Source organism: Neovison vison, chromosome 3, assembly GCF_020171115.1.
Source record: "Neovison vison isolate M4711 chromosome 3, ASM_NN_V1, whole genome shotgun sequence".
NCBI lineage: Eukaryota > Metazoa > Chordata > Mammalia > Carnivora > Mustelidae > Neogale > Neogale vison.
Window position 1 is genome coordinate 212,710,533 of NC_058093.1, and position 23,365 is coordinate 212,733,897.

Genomic DNA, 23,365 nt, shown 5'->3' on the forward strand with positions numbered 1-23,365 from the left:
TGGGTTCGAGCCCCACATTGGGTGTGACTACTTAAAAATTTTAAAAAATATTTTAAAAGAATGAAGTGGAATAAAAAGCCACTGGAAGGCACCTGGGAGGCTTAGTAGGTTAAGCATCTGCCTTCTGTGGAGGCCATGATCTTAGGGTTCCAGGGATGGAGCCCCACATCGTGCTCCCTGCTCAGCCAAGAGTCTGATTTTCCCTCTTCCGCTGCCCCTCCCCCTGCCCATGCTCTCTTTCACACATAAATAAATAAATAAATACCAAAAGAACTGTGGAACTCTGTCCCCACGAAACAACTCCTTATTCCCCTTTCTCCAGCCCCTGGCACCACCGTATTCTAGCTTTATGAATTTGACTACTCTTGGTGCCTCATATAGATTTTATTTATTTATTTGACAGACAGAGATCACAGTTAGGCAGAGGCAGGCAGAGAGAGAGGAAGGAAAGCAGGCTCTCTGCTGAGCAGAGAGCCTGATGCAGGACTTGATCTCAGGACCCTGAGATCACGACCTAAGCCGAAGGCAGAGGCTTTAACCCACTGAGCCACCCAGGTGCCCTAGAACTTCCGTTTTTATTTACTTATTTTTTATGAAGATTTTATTTATTTGACAGAGAGATCACAAGTAGGCAGAGAGACAGGCAAAGAGAGAGAGAAGCAGGCTCTCTGCTGAGCAGAGAGCCCAATGCGGGGTCAATCACAAAACCCTGAGATTATGACCTAGGCCAAAGGCAGAGGCCCAACCCACTGAGCCACCCAGGGGCCCCAAGAACTTCCGCTTTTAAAGCCAAATAACTTTCTGTTGTGTGGCTGGAACACGTTTTGTTTATTCACTTACCCATCGATGGACACTCGGGTCGTTCCCACGTTAACTGTAGTGACACTGACCCCCTTCTTGACTAAACCAGGTGACCTCAGCTCTGCAGCTGCACTCCTCCTACACTGATGTCACCCAAAGATGGACTGTGCCTGATGATGACTCCAAGTGTCCCATCCATGCTTCCCTGTGCCCCATCAGATGTCTCCTCCCCCTAAATGCTCTTCCTCCCCGCCCCTCCTCTGCGTAGGCCCTGACCTCTGCAGACACCTTCACCTACTTTTCAACTCTTGCTGTGCCAAGCCTCTACTCTCCTCACCCCACCCTGCCCACCTCTGACCTCTTGGGAGGCATTGCCAAGCATGTGGGCAAGCCTCCCAAAAGCACACTAGCTGCTGGGTGTGTCAAAAGCACCTGTTCGCTTACCTCTTCCTATCACAGCCTCTCTGACTGCCCTTAAGAAAACCTTCAAGACAACTCTCTCCATCTATGACTGGCCACATCTCTAAACTGTCTTCCCAGAGGATACAAACTTTTAATTGACTTCGGCTCAAAACAAATAGACAAACAGGAAAAAGTAGCAGAAACCAAACCAACTGGTCAGATCATGAAACAGAAGGAATCTGGCACCCCAAATCAATGAAGTCCTCAAAAAGGAATCAAAATCAAATTCTTGGTGTGCTTCCAATAGACCTGAGCCCAGAGAGCGTGAGACCAGAGCGGGGGTCCCTTTGGCATCTGGACTGCTGGTCAACAGTGGCACACGAGGGATCCTAAGGTCTCTCCAGTCTGCACCAGTCAGGGCACCAGAACCTCGAGAGTCGGGGGGAATGTCTCAGACCATGAGGGAGACAATTTCATTCAAGCTACAGCAACAAGAAGAAAGTTCATTGACGAGGAATGTCCACAGGGAATGGACGGGGCTTGGGTTTTTCTAGAAGCAGGTAGACAAGGGAGTCATGAGGAAGAGTGGGAGGGTGTTGCATGTACAAGGGCAAAGTGGACTTTTAGAGTAAGCCATTTCTTGGAGTACAGAAGGATGGGATTTCTCAAACATCCTTGCTTTTCTGGAGCCGGGGCTCAGTCTGTCCTGATGTTCTGTGTGTCTGATTGTGTGCTTGCGTGTTTGCCGGATGTGAGCGGGCCTCATATCTGTTTCTAGAGGAGCGGGCTTTTGTGCATGAGTGTTTGTGTGTCTGTGTGTGTGGTGTCTGGTTGGGGCTGGGGGGCTATGTATGGCTGTTAGAGGCTCTCTGTATACTCCCGTATATCTGTTTGCTGTCGGGTGTGTGTTTTTCTTGGTGGGTCTGTCTCTGTGTTTGCCGGTATCTAGTGATGTGTGTGTTTATAAGGTGTACCTCTCATTGGTTGTGTGAATTGCGTGTGTGAATGCATGTGTGTTGCAATTTGTGTGTGTGTCACCGTGTTTCTGTTTGGTGGTGGTGTGTGTGTCTGTGTCTTGGCACGCGTCCCCCTGGGTGTTGCTGGTGGAGGCTGTATGCCATTGCTGAGGGAGTGTCTCTCGGTGCTTCTGTGGGTCTGGCAGGGTGTGTCTCTCTCAACGCTTCCATAAGTTGGTGGCGAGTGTTTTGGTGTTACAGGGTTGTGTGCCTGGTAGTTTCTTAGGATGTATGTGTGAGTTGCGGTGTCTCTGTCTTGGTGCTCCCGTTTCTCATGGTGTATACATTGTGGACTGAGTCTCTTTCTACTTCTGTGCCTTGGCTGGATTTCATGGTTGGGACTTCCAGGGGGAGTATGCTTCCTTGTCTTCCTGTGGGCTGTGTGTGTGTCTCTGTGTGTGTGTGTACTGGCAGATGAATGTCTCTCTGTTACTTCGGGTCTTGCTGTGTGTGCATATGTGTCACGATGTGCGTGTTTGTCTTGGTATTTGTGTGTGTGTGGCGGGGTGTGTGTTTGTAGCTTGGTCTCTCTGTGATGTGAACTGCGTCCCCATCTGAAACCCAGCCTGGCTCGGGCCTTCTCCAGACCCACATTCCTCCCGCTCCTTTGTGCTCTGTGCTACAAAAAATATTTGCGTTTTCCACGACTCATAATTTTTCCTCCTCAATCGCTACCAGATGTGGGTCCTGTGGTCCCCATCCCCATGGCAACAGAGGTTCCAGCAGCCGCGGTTCCCTTCTGTGGCGCCTTCCTTGGAAGCTGGCACTGCCGGCAGGCCTGAGGGGGTGGGGAGGAAACGGCTGTGTGTGTGTGTGTGTGTTGGGGGGCTGTTTGTTGAGGGGTCCTGGCAGTTTTCTCCCCCAGCAGCTACCAGGATCATCCTGGTAACTTTCTTGGCCTGGTTCCTGCCTGGCCTCCAGGCCACAGCATCCTGCCCGCAGTGGGGGGCGGGTGGCAGAGGCTGGCTGCTGTATGGGGGATGACCCTTCTCTGTGAGGCACCCACTCTGAGGGGCTCCCGTCTTGGGCCCCTGGAGGGTTCCTGTGGCCCCAGGAAAGACCCCATCTATGTGACCACTCAGGTCACCCCCACACTGTGCTGACCCAGACTGCTGGGAGGGGGAGGGCTAAGAGCTACATTTTGGGGGCCAGGGAGTATCAACGTGGGCTTCCCTGGGGGGTAGGGGGTACAGAGCAAGCCTGTGGCCTCAACCCTGCACCACCCTCCCCCACCATCCTCGGTCACTGCTCTGTGTTTGCTGGGCCCAGCTGGGCATCAGTCCCTCCTGGGCAACCTTAAGCCCGTGTTCTCAACCCCAGCAGCAATAGAGGCAGCCAGCCACAGGGCCACGGCTGGAAGGGTGCCTGGCTGGCTAGAGGGAAGCCTGTGTTCCATGTGCAGCCCGACCAGGCCAAATGCCAGGACGATGTCCATGCAAGCCACATCAGATGTCCCGCCCATGGCATGAGGCCATCTCCACTCAGGTGGCTGAGCCACTGTATGGGTCACCGAAGTTGACATTAGTGTGGTATCTGGCCAGAAGTCAAAAGACTTGCAGGGCAAGATCCCTGAGCTGCTAGCGTGGTCAGACCCTACGCTACGCTGGGGGTTGCAGGGGAGGGGGCCAGGGAGTTTGGGGAGATGATTGGAGGATCTTCGCATTATCTCCTGATTGAAACTGCTGGGCATCCAGATGGAAAGAGACCTACTGGGCAGAGGCAGGGGGATGGGAGGAACCCAGATGGACAGAAGCCAGTGGGTACCCTAGAAAGATAAGGCTTTGTAGCCCAGGAAGGTCACTTGGGAGACCTGCTGGAGGGCCAGAAGCCATGAAGACCTGGGGGTGGGGGTGTGCAAATGGTCACAGATAGAAGGCTGGGCCAGAGTAGGGACTGCCTGCCAGGCCAGCTAGGGCTCGGGGCCAGGCATGCTCCCTCCTCTCTTCCCCCCCCCCCCCCCCCCCCGCCCCCTCAGCCTCCCTCAGCCCTGCAGGGAGGGCGGGTGAGAGTTTCCGGCTGAGGACAAGGAGCCCATTGAGGCAGACAGCGGGGCTCTGTGCAGGGCCAGACCATCTTGTTTGTGCCTGAGGAAACCGGCTGGAGCTGTGCCTGTGGCCCACTGCCCCCTGGCCCTAGCCTCTGACCTGCATCAGCCACACCAAACGCTTGGAGCCCCCAAGTGTAATAGCAGTGGCCCGGGGGAGAAACACGGGTCAGAAGCAGCCCCAGACACAAGCTCCCTGTAGCCAAGGGACTCCACCCTGTCTGTTCTGGCCCATCCTTCATCCTGGGCTGCCGGTGGAGAATGGGCCGAGGTGGGTGTCTACTAAAGCTGATAAATAAATGATGGGCCAATGGACACAACCCGCCTCCAGCGCAGTCCCAAGAGCCCCACACCTGGGCTTCCAGGATCTGCTTAGGTAGAGGACTCTGGTGTGTGAGCGCCCACTGGAAGAGGTGACAGGAATTCTTGGAAGGAAGATCCTTCCTTGCCCGTGAAAGGGCAGATAGGAAGCAAGCAAAGCACAGGAGGGGAAAAAAAAAAAAAAAAAAAAAAGGCACTTTAATAAGAAAGCTTTGGCCAAGCCCCTGCCGGGAGGAGCCCATCCTGGGGCACCCGGATGGGGCGGGAGCAGCCCTACCGGGGGCCTATAAATACATCTCCTCAGACCTCTGGAGTCGCCCCTCGGATTCCCGCGGCATGTGGGGCGGTGGGAGGCCATCAAAACCAGCTCGACAGCTGAGGGGCCAGGGCTAGGGAGGCTGGGGTTGGGGGCGCAGGGAGGGGAAGTGGGAAGGGGGACAGGCCGGGCCCAGGGGACGCTGAGCCCCCTGAGGAGCAGAGACCAGCCCTCCTCCCCAGGCTCCAGTCAATCAGATGCCCTGGGGCCTGGCCAGTGCAAGTAGCCTTCGGCTACGGTCAAGGAAAGAGGCCACTAGCCAGAGGCACCAGGCCCTGGCCAATGAGAGGCAGCCGAGGAAGAAGTGCTTCTGGCCTCAACCAATGAGGAGGTACCCCAGCACAAGTGCACTCTGGGCCAGTTCTTACTGGTCTCTCGGCCTTCGAGACCCTGGGTAGTCGGAGCTCTCCGCCAGTGGGAAGGGAATCGCCTGCTAAGCGCCTGTCAGGCCTCAAAGAATAGAATGGGGTCTTCCCGCCAATGGAGGAGCCGCCGCTGGAGCCTGAGCCAATGAGACGCAGCCTCCCGCCAGGCTGCTCCCGGCGAGGTCCCGGGAGGCCGTCGTGGCCGGGTCGCCGCGGGGCTCGTCGGGCGGGCGCGGAACGCGGGGTGGCAAGCAGCGCTGCTAAGCCTGGGGGACCTGCGGGCGCGGCCGGGGCCGTCGCCTGCTACAGGGTGGGTGCGCCCGCCCTGCCCAGCTCGCCCGCCGCTTCCCGGCTCTTCTTACGCGGCGGCTTCTGGATGGGGGTCTTTTTCCGGGGGGTGTCGGGCGCGGGCACGGCGGCCGCCACCTTCTCCGGCCCCGCGGCCTCGGGCGCAGGGGACGCGCGGGCCGGCGAGGCAGGCAGCACCGAGCGCTTGGCTTTCTGTGGCGGCGCCGGCTTCTCTCGCGGACCCTGCGCGCCGGGAGCCCCTTCGGCGCGGCCCAGGCTTCGAGTCTTGTCGCGCAGCTCCGCGGCGAGCATGGAGGCGGCCTCGGGCGCGCTGCGCGGGGGACTGCCAGCGTCCGTGGGCTCCGAGAGGCCAGGGCCGCGACCCCGCGCCCGAGCCCTAGGCGGCGATGGGGAGGCGAGGGCTGGCCCCTCCTCCGCCAGCCCAGGGGGCCGTGGCGTGGGGTCGCGGGCCCTGGGGCTGCCAGGCTCCTCCGGCCGCGCCGACGTGTCGCTGGGCGTCCGTTTCCTCTTGCTGGGACTGGGCGCGGCCTCGGGTCCCGAGAGTGGCGGTGAGGGCGCACGGGCAGCAGCAGCGGCGCCGTGCTTGCCGTGGATCCAGGACACCTTGGGCTTGGTGGCAGGGTCGGGTGGAGGCGGCTTCCTGCGCTCGGGAGACGGCGAAAGCGACATGCCCCCGGCTTCGCCCCGGGCCCGGGCCGGCCGGGCCTCGCGCCGAGCCACCCGCGCATACAGCGCCCCGCCAGGCCCTTCCACGCTCGACGCGGACCGCTCGCTGTCAGAGGACGCGGGGAGGGGAGTCGCCTCCTCTGCGGACGTCGGTGTGGTCACCGGCGCCGGGGATGACGCCAGCGCCTCGGTAGGGCCCGTGGGGGCCTCCGCATCCCGGCTCTCGGTTGTGGTCTCTGAGGAAGGAAGAAGAGCTGACGATCAGGGCCTCCACAGGGAGCTCAAAGTCCAGCCTTAAGGCAAAACCCTCACCTTCCTCCTCCTCTTCCCCACCCCAACTGATGCTCGGTTGCCCTGGCATCTATACAAGCTTTCAAAAGTCATACCAACCACAAACTTAGTAAGCCCCCAGGGTGTGCTGCCGAGTGCTGAGGGGTAAGGGGGAACATTCCTGGGGCTGAAGCCACAACCTTGGCCTGGCCTCATACCCTTCCCCCACCACATTCCCAACCTGGGGGCCGCATCATCAAATATGACCCTGGAACACCTCCAATGGGATTCATTATTCTTCATTAAGAGATAAGGGCTTTTAAGGCTCAGAGAGTTTAGTCACCTGCCCAAGGTCACCCAGAGGGATAGCCAGGGGAGAAGAGAAGCCACAGCCAGAAAACCAGCCAGCCAGGCTCCTTCCAGATGACTGTGGGCCAAAACTTCAGGCAAAAGTGTGCCCCATATCCCATAGGCCATCAGCTCCTATCACGTTTGCCATCTCCCACCCAGGCCCAGAAACTCCTCTAGGGATGGCCTCCCCAAGAAGTGACTCTGGGCTGTGGCTAGAGACAGGAGAGCCCACCCACCTCCCCAGACCCTAGCCCAGTCTAGCTCTGAGCAGCACAGAACCCCACTCAGTAGTCTCAGCTGTGTCCAACCCCCAATTATGAGCATCGCCACATCCTTCCTCCCCATGCCGCCTGTCCCTCAGAGCACGGAGATCTTTTCAAATGGAACATTTCACTTGCCTGGAGGGAGGCCCAAGGAGAGCCGTACTCACCCTCATGGGGTACGCAGTACACCGGGCCCTCATCAGTGGTGTCAAAGGAGGAGAAGGAGGCCCGGGAGGACCATGATGGCGAGGGCTGCTCCAGCCCTGACGGTGGCTCCAAGAAGCTACAGTTGAGTGTATTATCCAGGTCGTGATGGGCCACTGGGAAAGGAGGGAGGCACAGCTGCCAGGGGTCCCCACCCTGTCCCAGCCTGCACCCTCACTAGCTCTGCAACAAATGCTGGAATAACTAAGACCAGCCCTACCCTAAGACTGGGGGTGGAACAGGCAATTCAACAGGCAGAGGGACACTAGACCAGGATGGGAGAATGGTGGAAGTGGGCTAGTAAAAAAAAGAGAAGGGGGAACAACGTAGTCAGTGGTGCCAGACTAGGGTGTGCAGCCAGGCAACTGAACAAGGATGGGCTGAAGTGTTGGAAATAGAGGGCCAGAGAGAAACCGTGGCTGGGACAGATCATCAGGGCCTCTGAGCCATGTTCAGACCCTGCCCTGTAGGATCCAGGGAACCTCAAAGCACTTTTTCAGCCCAAATGTGCAGTGGCAAGGCCCCCCTTGGCTCAGCCCATCTCAGCAGGCTGAACCTTCAGGCCTAGCCTCCATGAACACAGACCCCCACAAAGGAGGAATCTCAGAGGCTGGCTGGCCTGTCCCCTTTTATGCTTGGGATGTGGGGTCCAGCCCCCACACTTTTGTCCATAGATCCCACTCTGCTGAGTGGGCCAAGGAGTTTTCTCAGCTGTCTCCATCTTTTTTTTCCCAACAGAGAGAGAGCACAAGCAGGGAGAGCAGCAGGCAGAGGGAAGGGAGAAGCAGGCTCCTTGTTGAGCAGAGAGCCAATGATTCCAGGACCCCAGGATCATGACCTGAGTGGAAAGCAGACACTTAACTGGCTCCCCAGCTAGTTCCATCTTTACCTCTCAGGAGATGAGACTCCCCTTCATCATCAGAAACAAGATGAAGAGGGAGAGTCCACTCCTGGTATGGATCAGTGCAGAAAGAGGGAGAGAAGCACCTTCCTCCCATCTGGAGTCCTGACCAGGGTGCAGGAGCCAAGGAACCAGCCTGCCCACCATCCAGAAAGCACTGCAGGGGATCCAGGCGGCGGGGGTGGGGGGGTGCTCCTTGTAGCAGGGTTTCCATGCACAGGTCCCACCCACCACCACCGCCGCCGCCCCCGCCGCCCCCGCCCCCCACCCCCAGCCGGCATTCACCTGCAGCTACCCACCAGGATTTACAGTGCACTCCTACAGATCGAAGGGGCTTTGCCCACCAGGATGTCTACACACTCCAGATGCAATCACTCCCACCCACGGAAACAGGGCCCAAACCTTCTCCCCACACCTGCCTCTACACCTAGGACTCCCGCCTTCCTTCCCCCGGCTCGCCCGCATCAGAAGCTCCTCTTTGCGTTCCTCCCCAGCCCACCCACGTCAGCACCCAAGGCCCCGTATGTCCTGCATCGGGAGGTGCTCCCCCAGAGACCCCGTGCCGATATCCTTACCTACGACCTTGGGCAGCTTCTGCCTCCGGAGCGGGATCCGTGGCAGCTTCATGCTGATGCGGCTGAAGCGACCGCACAGTCGCTGCGGCGCCTTCTTCCTCCCGAGCGTGAGCTCCCTGCGGGGGCGGGGCCTGAGTAAGGGGGCGGGGCCAGGATGGGGCTGTGGGACCTCCGCGGGAGCCCTGACTCAGGAAGGGCGGGGCCTGGGCTAAAGTTAGGCTTGCCACACTCCCGGGCGGGGTGGGGCGGGGTCCTGGAGGAGGGCGCGCGGCGCCACCGACAGGGTGCGGCCCGAACTCTCAGAAGAGCCGGACCGCTTCTGTCCTCACCGGCGCGCCGGGTCCTTGCCGCGGCAGGCGCAGCAGCAGCCGAGCAGCGAGAGCAGCAGGCCGAGGAGCAGAGCAAGCAACGCACCCGCTCCCATCACGCCCTTGCGCTGGTTGGTCTCTGTGGGAAGGCACCGGGGTCAGCGCGGTTGCCGACACCCCTGGCATCCCCCTCAATGGGATGCCCCCCACGACTCACCTAAGCGGCAGGCACCAGTGACTGGGTCGCACGAGTCCTCGTGGCAACTGCAGGCCTGGGCGCAGTCCACGCCGTGAAGTCCAGGCGGGCATGTCAGGTTACAGCTATGGGGGCACGGGGGTCAGGGAGGGCCACAGCAGCCCTCCGTGATGCCCCTCGCCCTCGCCCCTGCTGCCAGCCAGCCCCGGTCCCAGAACCGAGCTCTCCACCTCTATTCTCTAGGGTTCTCTAGGGTTTGATGCCCACCACCACCACCGGGCATACACTGGATGATCAGTGTTTTGGAAAAGAATGTGCAACAGCACAACCAGTAGGATGGGATCCGGGGGACAGGACCTGGGGTCACTCGGCCTCAGCGTCCATTTCTGGGGCTGACTCTTGGGTGGGTGAGAAGACGGGCTGCCAGACCACTCATGACTGTAAGTGGAGGTCTCTGCACTTTCTGCACTAGCTGGGGGTCACCTCAACCCTGCGGTCCTCCGAAGCCCATTGACCACAGGCTGAACTGGTTGCCAGATCCCGCCAAACGAGCCGGCTCCACACCACGGCAAGAAACTGCCCCCAAAGAGCCTGACGGCTCTCCCTTGCTGCGGTAAGAAGACCTGGGCTGAAGGGCAAGCCTGGGTCTCAACCAGTCGGCCACCATTAGCAGCACCTGGGGGTCTGGCTGGATCCCTGGGACGTGTACTAACTCCTAACCCCCAAAGGGGTCTCTGGCACTCACTGGGGCCCGTGGACGCCGGGGCTGCACAGGCAACGCCCCGACTGGAAGTCGCAGTGGCCGCTGCCGCAGTCGGCGCACACAAATGCACAGTCCTCGCCGTAAGTGCCATTGCTGCACTTGGTCTCGCACCTCGGAAACGCGGAGGAGGGGGAATCAGCGGAAATGGCAAACGAACCCAAAGCTCGTAGTGCCCTCCGCGGACAGCATTCGGGGATTGGCCGGGCGTTCGGGGAAGGGGAGCTGCATGCCTGGGACACATTCGGGCACGGGCGGGTTGCTCACCGGTCGCCGATCCAGCCCGCGTTGCAGCGCGTGCATTTGCCAGTGACGTGGTTGCAGGCATGCCCGTCGCGGCAGGGCGGGCAGCGGTGGCTGCAGCCCTCGCCATAGAAGCCGGTGGCGCACGGCTGGTCGCACTTGGTGCCGTTCCAGCCGGGCTCACAAGTCAGGCAGCGGCCCTCGGCCACCGTGCAAGGCTGCTGGCCTTTGCACTGGCCGCATCTGGGGAAGGGGCGGAAGGCTAGGCGGGGCCCAGAGCCGCCTCACCCGCCCCGCCCCCCCTTCGGCGCCTCTCCCCGCCCCCTTCGTCCCCCCCCCCCCAGTCTTCCCAGGTCGGGGGCCCGCGCTTACCGGCGGCGGCAGCCCAGGCCGTAGAAGCCGGCTGGGCACGGCTCCCGGCAGTACTTGCCCCGGTAGCCCGGCTCGCAGGCGCACGTGCCGTCCACAGGGTGGCAGCGGCCGCGAAAGCACTGGCAGTAGCGCTCGCAGCGCGCGCCAAACGTGCGCTCGCGACACTGGCAGCGGCCGCTCTGTTGCTCGCACGGCGACGTGTTGCAGGCGCACTGATTGTTGCAGCTGCGGCCCCACCAGCCTGCGTGGCACAGGCACGCGCCCGTTTGTGGGTCACAGCGCGACGTGGCGCTGCAGTAGCACGCGCTGGCGCACTGCGCGCCCCACCAGCCGGGCTCACAGCGACACGCGCCGCTCCGCGGGTGGCACACGCCATGCTGGCACTGGCACGCATGCTCGCAGCGTGCGCCCCAGCGCCGCGCGTGACACGTACACTGGCCTGTCACGTCCTCGCACTGCCCATGCGGGTGGCAGATACACAGCTCTTTGCAGTCGGGGCCCCAGAACTGGCGCGGGCACTCTGCAGGGGCGGGCAGAGAGGGGTGTCAGGCCAGGGTGCTGGCGAGGGAGAGAGGATCCCGTCAGAACCTTTCCCCAGTCCTGCTCTCCGCCTTTTGGGGCCCCTTCCCCATGCTGGATCGCGTCTCCGGGTCAGATCCCTCCCCATTCAACGGCCCCGCCCCACTTCCCAGCCCCCACCGGGGTCCTCTGCTCACTCGTGTCGCAGTTGGCACCAAAGTAGCCATGGCGGCAGCGGCACTCGCCCGGGCGCACGCACACTTCGTTCTCCGAGCACGTGGAGTTGCCCTCGCACACCGCTGCGGGCAAGAGGGGCCTGAGCTGCCGCGTGCCCTGCCCCCACACTGTTCCCTCCTCTCCGTGTCCCTGCCCGCTGCCCAGGTCCCCAGGGTGCCCCACTCACCGACCCCACACTCGTCGCCCTGCTGCCTCCAGCCAGCGCAGCACGCAGGCTCCTGGGAGCTGCAGACAGAGAAAGGACTCCTGAGCCCTAGCTCCAAGCCCCTGTCCCTGCTAGGACTCACCGGCAACCTCTTCCCCACCCCCCACAGGAGGTGGTTATGGAGGCCCTGCCACACCAGGCACTGATGGAAGTTCAGGAGACTCCCAGCAAATAAGACAGACTCCAGCCCTGCCCAGCAGACACTGGGAGGCAGCAGAGGGCACACCACTGAGGGATCTAACCTCCAAGAACTTCTCAGCCCCCTCTAGGAGGGGTCTTCCCTCCCCTCCCCATTCCACCAGACTCCTCTGTGACACCACCCCTCCCCAACTAGGCCTGAGGAAAGAGCCCAGGTGTCTCAGAAGGGACTGGTGAGAGATCCTTGAGTCTCCAGGAGCTGCTTAAAGGTGGCATTGGTGGTGGTGGGGACCCTGCCAGATGGGTGTCAGGATCTAGATGTGACATGACCTGGCCAGCAGGGACAGGTAGAGCCAGAGGGCACATATGGGTACCCAGTTGGCACGATGGGCAGCGTCTGATAGAGGTGTCCATTCGGTGGAGGGGCAGGGCACACCCAGGGAGTCCTTCATGACAGCAAGGAAAGCAAAACGTGAGGGGTCCAGCGCACCAGGGCAAGACTTGGGATGGAGGGAGGAGATTAGAACACCTACTTATGTGTTTGAAAAATCTTGTTTTAATTTTATTTGGTTTTACAAGGTACGTGGTGTTATCTCTGCAGGAGGTAAATAACTTATGACTCTTGCATTTCAGGGTAGTATTTGTGCCCAAATTCTGGGCACAAAAGTCTGCAGGCCCTGTCAGAGTGGTGCCTACCACTGGAGAGTGTGTGCGGGGCCGGGGGAGCCAGTGGTTTGAGATGGAGTGTGCCCGGATTTGGGGAGCAAAGGAGCCTGAGAAGGAAGAGACAGACACTCAGGCTGCAGATTCAAGGGTCCCATCAGACCTAGAACTTCGCCCAGATCCTAAAGGCACATAGCAGCCATTCATGGTTCAAAGGAAAAGGAATGTGTTCCTTCAGAAGGGTCTGATCTGAACACCTGAATGTGGTATTGGAAGGATGTTGGAAAGAGGCCTGAGACCCTGGTGGGTGGAACTGACTGGGAAGGGAAAGACGGCAGGTGCCCATATCATGCCCCTCAAAATGCCGCCTGCCCGGCCCCCCAGCCCCCAGCAGAGAGCATCACCACACCCTGGATGGGCCCCACCCAAACAGTTTGATTCTCCTTCAGGCCAAAGATGAGGAACCTAGGTAATAGGACCCATGAAATTCCAAACTGCAAGAGGGTGGACCCATCTTCTTTTCTACAAATCAAACAGGAAACCAGGCGCGAGAACACAAAGCAGGCTTGGCCCCCACTGTTGATTCCAGCCACCGGACTCGTGGGTGCCAATCTGTGGGTAGAGCCAGATCTGCCAGCCTATCACCCTCCCGCCCTTTCTGCCTGTTCTGAACCCAGGTCTCTGCGTGGAGAGCCTCTGCTGCTGTCCCTCCTGTAGGCAGTCTTGCCAGATGGCCAGCTGGGATGATCCTAGAAGCACTGACCACTTTCTGCCCTGGTGACATGGCTCTGTGGTTGGGCGTCTGCTTTTAGGGCCCCACAAAGTTGGATTTGATTCCTGTGTGACTTTGGGCCCAGAACTTAACCTCTTTGACTTTCAGACTCCTTGTTTGTAGAATGGGGTCCAAGGGTTTGGAGGGAGGATTAAGAAAGCGAAGATGTCAAGTGTTTGGCTCGAACTAAGAGCTCAGCCCAAGGCTGTACCCTGCTCTCCAGCCCATGCTGTGCAGGTTCCCTGGTCCCACCTCCCCGCCAGCATGGCTGGCACCTAGGCCCCACCCAGCAGAGCAAACACCCTCTACCCTGGGCAGGACAGAACTCATGTGGGTTCAACAAGAACACGAGGATGAGACTGTGGGATGGCTGCCTTTCCTTCTGGAAGGGCTGACAGAGGGGGCCAGGCTGGGGTCGCAAGCCTACCTACCCTCTTAAGAGCTTATAGAAGTAGATGAGGAGAAAAATGGCCTGGCCCAGGGGACAGTTCCCACACTTGAGCTCTAAGTTAGCAAGACCCAGGGGAGCCAAACCACAGGCTGGGCCAGGTCCCTTAGCAAGCATGCCTTGCTTTGGGCTGTCCCCTCTAGAGATCATTGTCATTGTGAACACAACTGCCCTGATTCAAACCGTGTGACCTTGAACCTGACCATGCCAATGCAGCAAAGCAGCCTGGGAGAACTGCTCACTGTGCCAAAGTCCCCATTCTCTCTCCGATCCAGCCCAGAGGCCCCCGGCCTACCATACCACTTGGGATCCCATACTTCCCTGTTCTCCTCCTTCACCCCTGCCCCTGGACACCCCTCCTCTGGTTTCTGTCCCCCTCCTTGGCTCTGTCGTCTCCTCTCCTCTTGCCACTCCATCAGGAAGCTCCCCAGGGCCCATCTAAATGAGGTGCTGAAAATGCTCAGAGCCCCCCAGTGAGGCCCACCTCCTCAGCCTGAATGCCTAGCCTCCCCCACCTGTAGCCTTCCCACCTCAGGGAATACCATCCTTCCAGGCTGGGAGCCTGAAACCCCAGAGGCCTCAGCTCTGCAGTGACTGAGACAGCACACACCTGATTCATGGAGAAACATGCACCCTACCTTCCAAACTGGATCTAGGATGGGACGAACCACTTCTTGGACTACTCTGCCCCAGCCACCCTCATTCTGCCTGGTTTTCTCCTGACTGACTTCCTACCTGGTTCCTCCTTTTACCTTCCTGAGCCAAGTTCATCTGCCACCTGGCAGCCAAGCCTATTCAGATCTCACCCCTCCTCTGTGCATGGGTTCCCATGGCCCTCAGAGCAGTGGGCAGGCCGGCTCTCATTCTTTGGCCTCTCCTCCACCATCCCTCTCCCAGGTTCTGCCCGGGCCCCAGGGCTCTTTTCTGGGCTTCCAGAAGCCCTTGGCACTTAGAGCCTTGCCCCCAGACACCGAAGGGCTCCACCTTCCCTCCTTCAGATTTCTGCCCACTCACCACCCCTCAGTGGGTCTCCCCAGATCACTCTAAAGGATACAGCATTCCCCAACTGAACCCCACCTCGGCAGCACTCGGAATGTCAGATGACTTGCTGTAATCTCTTCCACTGTGGGGACAGCAGTATTTGTCTCAGCTGCTGTTATCGCTGCACCAACCATAGGCCTGGCACACACATAGTAGGTGCATGGGATTTCACGGGCTAAGTGTATGTTCCCCTCTTCGGTTCTCCTGCCATTGGGGAAAGGAACCCCTGGAGATGGCCTGGACCCTGGGTGGGCGGTGGCCAGAGGTGGCTGTCCTTCCCATAAACCAGCTCGCCACTCCATGAGTGGGGTGCCACAGCAACAACCCCATTTGACAGAGGCAGAGACAGGCCCAGAGAGGTTAAGCGATTTGTCCTGGTCTGCACGGGTGGGGAGAAGTGACACCAGGATCGGAAACCCAAAGGCCGTGTCTGGATTGCTGAAACAGGCCGCCTCGTGGGGAGGTGCCCGGGCAACCGGATGCGGACGCGGGAGCGAAGGGTTCAGGCTCCCGACAGCTCAAGCCTGTTGCCACCGGATCCCCCAGCGCGGAGCCCCATCGGGGAAGGAGGGTTGAGGCGGAGAGACAGAGCCCGCAGCGATCGCGCCCTCCCCCTCTCCAGGCACGGCCCCGCCCGCCACTGCCACTGCATTCCTGGGGCCGGGGAGGCCCGGGAGGCGGCGGCGGCGTCGATGTGAAGCAGATGGCGGGCCAGGCCGTCCCCCGCCCCGGAGGCGGGGCTCGCAGTGGGGAGGGGTCTGCGCGCCTCGGGATCCGAGCTCGGAAACCCCGCGCGGCCCCTCGCAGCCCCTTGTCTGCGGCGACCGCCAAGCCCCCGGACGCGGCCTCCCAGGGCCCTGCGGCTCAGGACGCCCCGACGGGACGCAGCCTGGGGCCCAGTGGCCGCCTCTCCAGCTTCCCGCCCGCCCGGCGCCCCGCCCGCCCCCACCGCCCGGGCTTGAGCCAAGGCACCCCCACAGGCCGGCTCCCTGGCCCCGGGTGGAGATGCCCTTGACCTCGCTGTGGCCTCTGACCGGCCGACCAAGTCCTCGGACCCCTGCGCCCACGCCTAGCGTCCTGTCTTCCACTCTTTTCCCTCCCCGCAAGGTCTTCGGCCCGCCGCTCTCCGACCCAGTCTGCCCACTGCCTGTCCCACGCTGGCTTCCCCAGCCGGCACCTCGTGGAGTCCCACGTCTGCGCGGCCCCTCCGAGCACCCAGTATCCCCACTCGGGATTTCCATATCTGTCGGACCCCAGTGCACGTCATTGTCCTCTCGAATCCTGCTTCTGGTCCACTCTGAGCGCAGGCTCCTCAGTGCCCACCTCTATCACCACCCTCTTCCCACCCGCGCCTATCTCTAAGACACAAATTCTTCTTTCCGAGTCTCGTCAGTCTCAAGATTTGCCGGCTCCCACCTCTCAGGAGCTCTACTCCATCTCCACTCGACCCTCACCCTCCCTGCCGGCTGGAACCACACGCGCGCCCGGGGCCTTTGCAAATACCCTTCCATCAGCTTGGAATGCCCTTCCCCAACTTCTCCCTACGCCTTCTCAACCCAGCCCAAGCGTTCCTTTTTCTAGGTCTGAACTCTCAGACACGGTATGTCACTTCGGGGTGCCCACTGCACTCCGTTCTCTCCTCGTCTGACTTCGCGTCTGGGGTATCCTCGGATGCACCGTCGTGGCCCGGCGCCCAGGCTCGGCCTGGAGACGAATCGGCGAGGGCGGCGGAAAGGACTAGAGCGTTTAGCTTAGGAAAGTCCCGGACGCCCCCTTCCCTCGGCCCCTAACGTCCCCTTCGGCCCCTTCTCCCAGCCAGGCCGGGCTCCTACCCGGGCGCGCGGCACACGTTGCGGCCGCGCGGGTTCAGCTCCTGGGGTGCCGCGGAGCCGGGCAGCAGCCAGAGCAGCAGCAGCAGCAGCGGCGGCAGCAGCGGCGACGGCAGCTTCCCGGCATCCCGGCGCCGCGCCGGCCCGGCCCCCCGGGGCCCTGCGCCCTCCATGAGGCGCGGGGCAGGCGCGGGGCGGGCGCGGGCGCGGGTGCGGCCGCAGCAAGAGCGGCCGGAAGCGGAGTGCGCGGCCGGGCGGGGGGCGGCAGGAGGGGCGCCGGGCCGGGCAGGAAATTCCACATCGGCTCCCTGATCCCGGGCCAGCCGCGGCCGGCCAGGCGGCAGCGCCCGCCCCGCGCGCCAGACCCCACCCTCCGGCCCCGCCACCGCCCCTCCGCGCGGCCCCCGCCCCCACGCGGCCGCTCGCAAACTTGGGGGCGAACTTGGAGTAGGCCCGCGGAGTTTTGGGAGAGGGAGGGGCCGGGGCGAGAGGGAGGGGCCGCGGCGGTCCCGCCCAAGGAATCCCCTGCCCCCGAGCCTTTCCCCTCCCTTTCCAGACACCCACCAGAGAAGTCACCCCCGCGCGCTCAATGCGCGGCCAGGCCCGGGGCGGGAAAGAGGGTGGGGACGAGAACGCGACGCCCCAAAGTTCCCCCGGCCCGCTGTGCCTCGGAACCCGCCCGGGAACCCGCGGACGCCCCAGATGAAGGCCGCAAACCGGCCTCCGCTGCCCCCCGCGAAGCCCTCGCCCTTGTAGAGCTGGGCTGTGGTGTTGGCTCCTCAGGCTCACTTGGGTGAAGTCAAAGCCTGCAGAAGACACTCGAACAAAATGCTTGGGTCGCTTAGGGCTGCACCTGAGACCTCGGCAAAGGGTGTCTCCCCAGAAGGTAGAATGGCCCAGCAGTGGGCTGTTCGTGGAGGGAAATGCAGATGGGGGCAAGACAGAGGAGGCGGGAGTACTCCAGGACTGAGAGACCCTGCAATCCTCCTCCAGTGGTGAAAGGGGAGTTTGGGAGAGACATTCTACTTGAGAAGGCTGTTGGATCACCAGAGGTAAAAGTCCAGAAGGTGGAGGCTTGGGGGATCCTGCATCAGGAAGAGTGGGGTGACAGCATAGAGCAGCGCAGGGGCAGTGGGGGCAGGGGAGCAATGTGGAGAAGAACAGGGCAAAAGGGGACAGGGAGGAAGAACTCTGGGCCTGGGGAGCTGAGGAGTTGGCAGTGGTCTGGGACACAGACCCAATCCCAGAGACCATGGAGCGGGAAAAGGTGGGCAGGCTGGGGTATGGAACAAAAGGGGGAGCATCCAGATCCCAGCAAAGATGAGCTTGTCTTTTGCAGACTTGGGAGTTGGTGGGAAGACCTTGCAGGGAGAGAGGGCACCTGGGCTCTCTTGGAGAACAGACTGCATACAGGCTCCTCAGAGGAGAGAGAGGTGGTGTCCTTCCTCAGTCACGTGGAGGTGGTCAGAGTGGAAGGGGGGCTGAAGGAGGGACTTGGAATAACGGCCACTGAAAAGCCCAAGGCTGTGGACAACACCAGACTGGCTGGGCCAGAAGCCTGTCCAGAGTAGGCTGGTGGAGGAAAGGAGAACAGGGAACTTCAGAGGTGAGGGCCCCTCCGTCAGCCATGCTGGTGCAAGAGGGAGGTCAGCGGCAGGCAACAGCTGGGTGGACTGGAAGGGGAAGCTGATGGGGTGCCTGGGTGGCTCAGTGGGTTAAAGCCTCTGCCTTCGGCTCGGAAGGGGAAGTTGAACCCCTGAGATCACAAATGCAAACACTTCTGGGGGACAAGTAAACAGGCTAGCCACTTGTGGGCAGCTCTGCCTGGGCACGGCCCTGACACGGCCCAGGCTCTCCCAGCCTAGGGGGCCCCTTTCAAGAGGCCCCCCCTTAGACTGTCACCAAGAGGGGCCAAAAGAGGTCCATGTGGCTGCCCAGCTCCTAGCTTTAGAAGCACACCCCCCAGGGCTTTGGGCACTCACCCCAGCTGGATTGAGTTCATGGACAGGCACCTCAAACTCCTCACCTTCTTTCCCTTCCTTCAGAACGGCTTGCCACCCCAAATTGTCTCCACTGTGAAGGGCACCAGCTGGATGATGCCCCCCACTCCATGCCAACACCAGGACCTCACAAGTGTCCCAAATCTCTACCTACCCCATTGGCGTATCACCCAGAGCAGCCCTTCTAATCACATCTGGCTGCCCCCAACGGCTTGCAGGCCTGTCCCCAGCCTCATCTCACTCAAGATCCACAGTGGTCCTCCACCTGTGTCCCATCATAGCCACCTCCCAGGTGATGGGAAGTTCAGGGGTGAATGCAGGGCCCATGTCGGTCCCAGCCACTGTCACACCCCAATCAGGAGGACTGAGAAGTGCGGGTGAATGACCGATCATTCAGGCAGCTGGCCACGTGCCAAGTGAATACCATGATGAGGAAGCTGTGGGTTCACAGGCACCCACAGATGACTAACAACCACACATATGCTCTATGCGGGTATGGAGCCTGGGCCGACTGGTTCCAGCCATGATGGCTTCCCCAGGGGGCCTTGAGAGGGTGAGGATTTGCAGGCAGAAAGGAACGAGCACCCAGCTGAGTGAAGGCATGAGACGGGGCCTCTCTGAGAGGCTGCAGGCTGTAGAGCCCAGGTTGCCCAGGTCCCAGACAGGTGTTGGGAGGGGAAGCCATGAAGGCCTCCAAGCTGCCTGGACAATGGCAGGACTCCTTTCAGGGCTCGTGTCTAGTCCAACCCATGGTCCACAGGACCTCACAGACCCTTCTTCCCCACCTTCCAGAGCAGAACTCTTATAAAGCCGTGGCCGCACCTAGAAGGCTGCAGGTGGAGGGGGATGACACCAGCAAGCCTGGGACACACTGTGGGGCGGGGGGGCATCTCTGGTGCTTCTCCTTCCCAGGGACTCTGGGGTCTGTAAGAACTGCTGTCCCGGCCTCAAGGTACTGTGAGCCCCCGAGCAGGGGAGAGGACACTGAAGAATGTGGCTACTCTGTCCTGTTGGAAGTGACCCACTAGGCTCAGCACTGGGATTGCCACCCAAGCTAGAAGTGCACGATGTCACATAGGGGTTAGGGAGTGGGCGCCTATTCTTGAGGGGTACCCGAACCCTGAGAGAGAGGAAGATCATACGCATGGCCCTGAGGGGCAGGCAGCAACTTCCACTGTCTTTAGGGCATCTGGGCCCTACCTCTTCCTCCCATCAAGCAGCACACACTGTCCCTCTGCTCTCCTCCATCCACGACAGAGTGCCAGCTCCCACAGGCTCTGGGGCACAGAAAGAAGACGCCGATGTCCCTGCACTCTGCCCAGGAGACTGGGGAAGTGACGGTTCCTCTGCAGGTTGCCCCCTGCCGTTGGGAGTTCACAAGAGCAGAGGCTGTGGCTGGAGGAGGGGAGGAGGTTCAGGTGGAAGGTCAGCTGCGCAGAAGCAAGGGAGGGGCTGGAGGCCAAGCCCACTCGAGGGTGGCCCCAGAGGTTGCCATCTGCTGTGCCACCACGACCCTTGAGACCCCATGCTAAGAACTCAGCTAGTGAACCTATAGGAAATGCAGCTCCCCTTCCCACCCCTGCCACACTCAGATCCAGCAAGCAGGGAAGAGCCTATGGTGAGCGGGTCTCCCTCCCCAGGCTTGGGGCTGGGCTTTACTCAGGGCCACGAGATTGCTCACCAAGCTGGACTGAGGTTCAGGGAAGAGCACCTCACCAGAGGTGGTGTTGCAGCAGGCTGGGTGACCACATCTCAGCAGACCAGGGCGGGTTTCCAGGTTTCCCAGTAATAGCCTGGCTAGCTGGGGAGGGGCGGGGGGGGGTGGCGGTGGTTGAGAGGGGTACTGTGTTTTTCCCTCAGATGGGGGCTCCTGTCCTGCCACTGCCACTCAGCAGCTCTGGGCCCACAGCCTTGCACCGGCTGTGAACGGATGGTGAGGCTGCGGCCACAGGAACACAATTCACACCTTTTGTAAGATGATTTATTTCATTTATCAACAACATGGGGTCAGAAAAGCCCAGCTGTAGGAGATCTTTTTATTACTAGAGCCAGTCTTGGGCAACTCTATGTATCTCCTTTCCCTTTCCAGGCCTTGGGAGCTTGCAGTAGCTCAAGCCTCTGAATGCTAGGCAGGCGACGGGCTCACTCCACCACCTCCCTGCCCACGGAAGGGGGTACGGTGTGCCTCGGCCGCCTCACCCACAGGGCCAGTCCCCAGGTCCCTTTGGAGAAGGGTGCCCTCTCAGCCCAGCAGGGAGTAGAACCAGGCACTGGGGAGTCCAAGACAGCTGGTGGCGCCATGCCCCGTCCAAGCTGAGGAGGAGCGGGCTCGGTAAACTCTCCAGAGAACCAGAGCCCTCCGCAAGCATTCCCATGGTAGGGCGATCACAGCCACGGATCTGCAGAGCTCCACAAATAACCGCCGTAGACTGGCAGGAAGGATGGGTGGCAGGAGCCAGCAAGCACACGGAGCCAGCAGGAGGGGCCGCTGGGGGGCCCCTGCTGCTCTGGGAGCTCCTGCCACCTTTCCTTCGGACACCAGGTGCGGGAGCCCTAGTCCTCGCTCGAGTTGTCAAACTCCTCCCAGTCAGACACGCTCATCACCTCGGAGGCAAAGTCCGGGTCGGCCTGGCTGCGGTCGGGGGTCCCACGAGGCGGCTCGAGGAGCAGGGAGCGAGGCAGGGTGAGTACGCAGGCTGCCAGGCCCGAGATGGAGTTGTCGAGCTGCGGCCCCTCCTCCCAGCAGTCCTTCTCCACGTCGTAGATGTGCACATAGCCCATGCGGCTGCCCCGGTTGTGCGAGCGGCCACCCAGCACATAGATCCTGGTGTCCAGGACAGCAATGCCAGGCTCGCCGTGCCCGGCTGGGAGCGGGCAGACAGATGACCACTGCCCAGACGTGCAGCTGTAGCAGGCCACCTGCAGAGCCAAGGTCAGAGTAAAGCGGGGCACCTGCTGGAACGGGGCTGCCAGGCTGCCCTGGACCAGCCGGGCAGGACAGCACTCCCGGCCAGGCCCTGGATTCAGACCAAGGCTAAGGGACACAGCCAGGCTGTGTGCAGACCCGGCTCCTCTGGAGGAGAGTCTGGGGCCAGCATCAGAATGTCCTGTCTCCCGGCCAGGCTGACCTCTGTCCTGCCTCCAGGGCCCTCAGCCAGCCGGCGACCCCAGATGTGCCACACCTCCCCGTGGGCACGCTGTTCTTCTCTAAGGTCTGAGGTTCTCTCCCCTCCACAACACTGAAATTGACCAAAGGCACAGACCCCAGCTAACTCCCTCACGACACCCAACTCCAGGGGGAAGTGCAGATAAAATGTGGAAGGAGTTAACTCGCTGACTAGTGATGACCACCAACATTCTCACATCTCCAAATGTCCCCTGGACAGTAAACAAATACATGGGAAAATGTTCCACCTACTCGTAATCCAAGAAATGTGAAAGACGGGTTAAATTTGTCCCTGACAACTAGCAGCCACTGGGGGAAGAAAAACCACAAGACCCATTGCTGATAACTACGTAAGGAAGCCACCCATCTGTGCGTTTGTCTGATAATCTAGGAAAGCTATTTGACAGTAGCTTTAAGAGCCATAAAAAATCTTATCTTTTTGGCTTAATAAGCATCTTTGGTTCTCTATCTGTGGTCAGCAGAAAAATGACCCCCTCAAAGAAGTACATGCCCTAGATCTCTAAACCCTGTGTTACTTTACATGGCAGAAGGGACTCTATAGACATGCTTTGGGGTATGGACCTCAAGGTGGGAAGGTGATTCTGGACTTGCCAGGTGGGCCCGTCTAATCGCACAAGTCCCTGAGAGCAGAGAGGGAAAGTCTACCAGGAGGGAAGAAAAGTCAGAAGGACAACTTGCCGTTCCTGGCTGAGGATGAAGCGGCCCCATGCCAGGAATGCAGAGGCCTCAAGAAGCCAAGAAGGGCCTTTACCCGACAGCCAGCAAAGAAACAGGGACCTTAGCGCCACACATGCAGGGAACTGAATTCTGATAACCTGAGTGAACAAGGAGTCAGATTCTCCCATAGGGCCTCAAAAAGGACAGATGCCCTGAGGACACCTGGATTTTAGCCAAGTGAGACCACATCACACTTAGGACCTACAAACTGTAAGAATACACTTATATTGTTTCAAGTTATTAAGCTGGTGGTGATTTGTCATAGAAACAATAGGAAAGCGACCCACAAGAGCCCAAGGGTTCTCACCGCTCAGGGCTGTTAAAACAGATGGCTGAGTCCTGGCCCTACAGATTCCAATTCAGTGGGTCTGGAGTGGGACCCAAGAACCTGCATTTCTAACATGTTCCCAGGGATGCAGATGCTGCTGGTCTGGGACCACACTTTGAGAAGCAGAGCTCTCCCTTAAGAAAACAATCCAAAATGCCTGAAATGCACTACAGAGCATAACTTCTGTTACTCAGACCAAACCAAATGACACACCAAAGTGACGGAATTCTGCATGGCCACTGAAGTGGGCAGTGGCTATGGAAACTGAATATTAAACTGGAACTATTCAAAGGATCTGCAATGCGGTCATACTAACATTATAGTTAATGTTTTTAATAATGAAAACAAATGAAAGTACCCTGTCTGATACTATACTGGTCGATACATGTCATTGGTCCAAACCCAGAGAATGTACACCACCCAAGAGTGAACCCTTAAACTATGGGCTTGGGGCAGAACATGTCACGGTGGGTTCATGGGTTGGAACAAATGCCCCGCTGATGGGGGATGATGATGGTGGGGGAGACCACGTGTGAAGGGATGGGGGCACATGGCAAGTCTCTGCACCTTCTGTTCAATTTTACTGGGAACCTAGAGC

General features: G+C 60.1%; 2 protein-coding genes across 5 annotated transcripts in view; both read right to left on the reverse strand.

The window, feature by feature from the left end:
* Positions 1–4,759: 4,759 nt before the first annotated feature.
* On the reverse strand, positions 4,760–16,708 carry SCARF2 (scavenger receptor class F member 2). Its single transcript, XM_044241051.1, has 11 exons — positions 16,539–16,708; positions 11,606–11,664; positions 11,400–11,501; positions 10,684–11,203; positions 10,336–10,554; positions 10,054–10,182; positions 9,330–9,433; positions 9,134–9,251; positions 8,805–8,920; positions 7,292–7,444; positions 4,760–6,476 (listed from the first exon to the last, which is right to left on the reverse strand). Exons 1-11 carry the CDS (start codon positions 16,706–16,708, stop codon positions 5,569–5,571), a joined length of 2,598 nt encoding a protein of 865 aa, XP_044096986.1. The 3' UTR covers positions 4,760–5,568.
* A 3,792-nt stretch (positions 16,709–20,500) lies between these two features.
* Positions 20,501–23,365, reverse strand: part of KLHL22 (kelch like family member 22) — a 35,758-nt gene continuing 32,893 nt past the window's right edge. For all 4 annotated transcript variants that reach the window (XM_044243744.1, XM_044243743.1, XM_044243746.1 and 1 more), the window contains exon 7: positions 20,501–21,454. In XM_044243744.1, the coding sequence (XP_044099679.1) occupies positions 21,089–21,454 (366 nt within the window). In that variant the 3' untranslated portion in view covers positions 20,501–21,088. The remainder of the gene's footprint in view (positions 21,455–23,365) is intronic.

Excerpts from the sequence above, each read along its gene's own strand:
- SCARF2 (XM_044241051.1), bottom strand. The coding sequence starts at position 16,708 with ATGGAGGGCGCAGGGCCCCGGGGGGCCGGGCCGGCGCGGCGCCGGGAT. Across the intron at positions 11,665-16,538 it reads AACGTGTGCCGCGCGCCCGG|CTCCCAGGAGCCTGCGTGCT; the intron begins GTAGGAGCCCGG and ends CTCTGTCTGCAG. Across the intron at positions 7,445-8,804 it reads GAAGCTGCCCAAGGTCGTAG|TGGCCCATCACGACCTGGAT; the intron begins GTAAGGATATCG and ends CTCCTTTCCCAG.